Raw genomic sequence first — 5,882 nt, 5'->3', positions numbered from 1 at the left:
TGTAAATATGTACACTAGCAGAAATTATATCTGTTCATTTATTACTTTTTAGTTTAATTGTATTTGATTTTTTATCATTTTTTTTTCTCTTTTTATTTACTATCTTATGTTTTATGATAGTTTCATTTTATTTGTTTTATCATTATTTTATATATTATGTTAACTATGGTTGTTTAATTGTACATTTTGAATTTACTGTATTATTTTATTTTATGACATCTTGTAATTTAATCTCTATTTTGTAATTTACTCTAAGGCTCTAAAGCCTAATTTTGACGCCTGTAAATTATTCTAAAGGGATCAATCCCAGAATAAATAAAGATTGTTATTATTATTATTATAAATATTGGAACAACCATTTATGTAATTTATTTTCGAATAACATGTATTATATATATATAGTTACTCTTGGTAGTCAGAATTATTTTGCTTTATTCAGTCGAGTTATGGAATTGAGGGCTAAGATTTATTTTCTGCATTAATACCACCATTCGTACCCTTGATAAGATACGCCGTCGACCGAGTGGAACCCAAGTTAGAAGGCACAACGTCATTGCTATAGGCTGGGTCAGTCCAGGCGTTGACTCCTCCAGGTTCTACGAACACTGCCTAGGCCTAAGGCCATAATTAACTGCGTTATGGTGTAGAGAAAATATTTCAAACACTTAAATATACTATAAATTTAGGAGGAAGAATTTGATATTAATTCTATTTATTTTTTTTATTTAACCACCCAAACCCACTTGTTTCTAACCTGGCTTCTCCATCATTACCTAATAATCCTCATAGGCATCTGAAAAGATGGCCTCGAGATCTCCTCTAGACATTTTGTTGGAGTTTTATCAATAGGTAGATTCTCCACAGTTTGTATCTCGTCATTCTATCACCTACAGCAAATTTACTTGTATATATTTTTAAACATTTGTAAATAACAATAAATAAATTATAAAAAAATGATTAGAGAATCAAAATCAAACCCATTTTTTCTCACATATCATATAATTTTTGCTATTCCTAGCCCTGCTATGATATTATTATAATTTAAAACATATTATAATATAAAACTTTTTTTGTTGAAAATTGAACTAAAAAGCGGTTGAAAATTTGGAATAATATGCTCCTTTTTTTTATAATATGCAGATAGAATAGAAGAGGATGATAAAACATATATTACAAAATGAGGTGGTGTTTGAAAAAAATACAATTATAAAATATGATGGGTCACATGAAGCACAGAACTATCACTTATCACACAGGAAGGCGAATATTTAAAACAATCAATTTTTCTTTTTCTGTAAAAAAAAAAAATATTTTAAGGTTTCTCGAGGAGCGCATAACGAATATCAAATTTGTTTCTAACAAGAAGATTAACGTAAAAGAATAAAGGATAAATAAAACCTGATGATATATGTATAATTACGATTGGTTGGAGTCGGACACGCTCGGCTATCCCCGGTTATCCAGTCTAATCTGTTGTCTCTGTTTCTCTATTTTTCTCCCTTATTTAATTAATAAATTCTTTCATAAGTTGAATTTAACCATTTTATCTTACTACTAATAATGAGAGATGATTAATTATTTTATATAAACAAAATTAAAGATACTATAGAGGGTACATTTTTATAGATTAGGTATTATACATTTTTATAGACCTAGCTGGTATTAAATATCGCTTAATTTCACATTGCTTTACCAAGTTTAATCAAAAGCTTTAAGACCGTATTTGAAAAATTCGAACACACACTCCATTTTAAAAGACTTGTTTATTTAGGTTTTGGAGACCTCGGATATGTATTCATGTTGAAAACTCGAATTCGAAAAGTTCCTTAATCGTAATACTTCCCCTTGCTATTGTATTCCATATATTGATTTGTGAAAGTAAAAGAAATATATAATAGTGCTATAAAAACGTACTTGTTTGCACGTCTTTAGAATTATGGCAAAACTGGGTAAATGTATTTTGGGGGGTGACTGTGGCAGCGTGGAAACGCGCATGTCTAAGGTTGTGAGTTCGAGCCCGACTATACGCGGGATTTTTTCAAGTAACTCGCAGCCTCCCACCGGGCATTTATGAGGTAAGTAACGTAAGAATTTTGAGTTTCCGGATAGGTTTGGAGTGAAGAATCAATTTCTGCACCTACCAATAAAGCATAAGAATATATGAATATTGAAAGAAGATAGTCGACCGTATGAAGTAGATTGTCGGAAGATAGTTCTGGTAATGTGATGTCTCCATTGATGGGAACTATTTTTTCTAAATCACTTGGCCTCTCCTCCCTCACTCGATTGAAAAGCTAATAAAATCATTTGTAGGCTAGTTAATTAATTCAGTAAAATATAAAATTAAAAACAAATTAAGATTAAAATAATGTAAGATCATTAGTTGACCATATGTGACTTATTGTAGGAAGAAGCTCTTCCAGGCCCCTGTTTCATAATGAAAGCAAATAGTATTAGTTCATAGTACAAGTGTAGAAACTAGTGAGGTAATAATACTAATACTTATTTTTTTCATGATAGGGATGACAATTAGTGATATTACAGGAATTAAAAAATACTAAAGTACAAGTTACTATTGTACAAGTCAGTGTAATTGAATTAAGATAAATCTACAAGACTAATAGTATTAGTTTGTACTTTATTATGAAACAGGGCCCAGGTGACGGTCAATAAAGGTATCAAAATAGAAAAAGAAAACTATTTATTGTAAACTAACGTTTCGACCCACTTTGCAGTGCTTGTTCAGGGATAAATGAAAAAAACAATAAAAGAAAACCAATAAATAGTTTTCTTTTACTATTTTGATACCTTTATTGACCGCTACCCGGACTATCCTCCTACAATAATAATGTATTATTTTATTTTCTGGAAGATTGTTGATTGACCGTGTGAGTAGATGAATGGAATATGGTCCGGGTGCGGTCAAAAAAACTCAAATAGTAGAATTATACTATTTTATTGAGCCAACGTTTCGCCCCACGTTGCAGGGCTAAAAAAATTACAAACACATAGTTACAAAAAGAGAAAAAAACATAAGTGTAAAATAACAGGGGTATAAAATGTAAAAAAGTAAGAAATAATAAGAAATTTTAATTTTTAAAATTTAAAAAACTTTAATTTTTCTTATTATATCTTACTTTTTTACATTTTATACCCCTGTTATTTTACACTTATGTTTTTTTTCCTGTCCGGGGTGAGGCTGCGAGTGAGAATTATGAAATTATTTGCTTGAAAAAATCCCGGGCTCGAACTCACAACCTTAGACAAGCGCGTTTCCACGCTGCCACAGTCACACCCCAAAATACATTTACCCAGTTTTGCCGTAATTCTAAAGACGTGCAAACAAGTACGTTTTTATAGCACTACTATATATTTTTTTTACTTTCACAAATCAATATATGGAATACAATAGCAAGGGGAAGTATTACGATTAAGGAACTTTTCGAATTCCAGTTTTCAACATGATTACATATCCGAGGTCTCCAAAACCTAAATAAACAAGTCTTTTAAAATGGAGTGTGTGTTCGAATTTTTAAAATACGATCCTAAAGCTTTTGATTAAACTTGGTAAAGCAATGTGAAATTAAGCTATATTTAATACCAGCTAGGTCTTAATACCTAATCTATAAAAATGTATCCTCTATAGTACCTTTAATTTTGTTTATATAAAATAATTAATCATCTCTCATTATTAGTAGTAAGATAAAATGGTTAAATTCAACTTATGAAAGAATTTATTAATTAAATAAGGGAGAAAAATGGAGAAACAGAGACAACAGACTAGACTGGAAAATCGGGGATAGCCAAGTGTCCGACTCCAACCAATCGTAATTATACATATATCATCAGGTTTTATTTATTCTTTATTCTTTTACGTTAAACTTCTTGTTAGAAACAAATTTGATATTCGTTATGCGCTCCTCGAAAATATTCTAATATAATATCGATAATATTCTCTTTACATTTATTACATTCTATCCTTTCTTTATCAGGGATTCAGAGTTCGAGGCACTGCTGAAGATGACGAAGCTGCCGAAAACGAAGAGACAGTGGCACAGTAAGGAAGCTGACTGATGACGTTAAGACGGACTTGCTATTTTCGATGGGGGTTGCCCTGCTGTCTACTATTCAGGCCCAACTGTCTGGCCCGTCTCCAGCCCACCTCTTCTATCTGTAAATATTTAGAGTTTATTTTACCCCGGTCTATCTCTTCTCCCTCGCCTGTTTCACGGCTCAATGTGTATTATTTACGTTTAGTTTGGAGAAAATATGTAGATGTTTATGTTTATATGTTTATGTACATTCTTACATGCGGAGGTCAACATACTAGTCAGAAATTGAGAATTACGTAATTTGTAGTTTACTTAAAACTTTATTGGTAGGCTGATTAAGAAAAAACATTTCTAGTAAACATCCAGTTTACATGCTTAAATACATATCTGGTTGGGTTTAGTGAAAATATGTCTCCTTTTATATATCCGTTATCAAGGAACTTATAAATCACATCATTTCATGGCCATGGTCCCATCTTTAGGTGCATTGACATTGATGTCCTATTTTTCAAACATATTACATGTTACATAAATACGTTTGTATGTATTGGAAAACCAATATTGTCTGATACCTATTTTTAGTTTATATTTAAACATAGATCTGTAAATTTCTGTTCCTTACATACGTTTTTATTATACGTTCCTATTTAACTGACAGATTATTCAAAGTAAATCACAATAGTGGCTGTATATTATTATTTTACCCAGTCTGCTGGTGTACCTCAGGGTAGTATCCATCTACCTTTATACAGTTTATACAGCTGACATTACAACACAGTCCTCAACATGTATGCCGATAACATATATGTGCTATCAGTGAATAATGACCTATCCATTAAATCTCAAACCTCCCAATAGATCCTACGCTAGGACAAACGACTAAATTAGAATCCTCATACACAATTGAAGACAGGAAACCGTTCGTCCATTTCGATTGTTATAACACTTGCTCGATATAAGGTTGTCCGACATTTCCTTTCCGTCTCACCGTCCCCGAAGGTTTTAGAATGACACGTGCTACAACTCTGTTGTCCAGTACGTGCTGAAGAAACGTCACTGCACTATATCCCCACTTCTAGTAATAATGACCGTCTATTGAAGTAGAACACCATAATTTTGAAAAAAAAACAAAACATATACGATAACATTTCTCATATGGTGCTATTTCGGTTCAAACAGTAAAGACAGACGGCCTTTAAACTATTACCACTTCACATTGAACAATCGTAACGTGTTCGAAAATCAAACTGTCATCTTCACAAAAACAAAACCCACTCGTCTGAACATATCGCTCGTGTTTTGTTTTCCCATGACCACCGTAAAACATCTTGTCCACACAGATCTAGCCAGTGTTTTTATTTCACCATGACAACCGTAACGCCCCTTGTCTACTCAGATATCGCCAGTATTTTTATTTCACTATGGCAACCGTAACAATAAGCTCATTCACTTTTTCAAATCTACACCTTCTCTTTTTATCTTTTGGGTATCTGTCTGTAGCAGTCAGCGAGCGAGAAGTGCCGCCGCAACCCGCTAGGGACCAGCACTACAAGCGTCTAAGAAGCTGTATAATTGTATATAAGTTTATCATTATAAAAATACGATCTCTTGTATAAATGTATATGTGTTAATATGTAATATGTAAGAATGTTAATACTAAAATAAAAAGAGATTGAGCAAAAAGATTCTACGGGACTATCTCAAGTAGAGTTAAAAGAGTGAACCCTCAGTGATAACCGATCACATGAGGCCTTCAATTGCCACCGGGATTGATCCGTCTGATCAATAGACGGATGCCATCGTCATGTCCTTCCAGAAGAACAAGAGCAG

The 5,882-nt window shown here is 32.4% G+C and overlaps 1 protein-coding gene across 4 annotated transcripts in view; it reads left to right on the top strand.

The window, feature by feature from the left end:
• LOC106686398 (uncharacterized) overlaps nt 1-5,882 on the top strand; it is a 30,066-nt gene that overhangs the window by 21,905 nt on the left and 2,279 nt on the right. For 2 of the 4 annotated variants that reach the window (XM_014429700.2, XM_014429693.2), the window contains exon 7: nt 3,993-4,173. In XM_014429700.2, the coding sequence (XP_014285186.1) occupies nt 3,993-4,074 (82 nt within the window). In that variant the 3' untranslated portion in view covers nt 4,075-4,173. Of the gene's footprint in view, nt 1-3,992; nt 4,174-5,882 lie in introns of those variants that run through there. The other 2 variants (XM_014429709.2, XM_024358932.2) reach the window with 1 other exon arrangement.

The sequence above is a fragment of the Halyomorpha halys genome, unplaced genomic scaffold (assembly GCF_000696795.3).
Source record: "Halyomorpha halys isolate HHAL.00 unplaced genomic scaffold, Hhal_1.1 Scaffold36.1, whole genome shotgun sequence".
NCBI classification, from domain to species: Eukaryota; Metazoa; Arthropoda; class Insecta; order Hemiptera; family Pentatomidae; genus Halyomorpha; species Halyomorpha halys.
The sequence above is the reverse complement of the archived record's forward strand: the minus strand, read 5'-3'. Positions and strand labels throughout refer to the sequence as shown.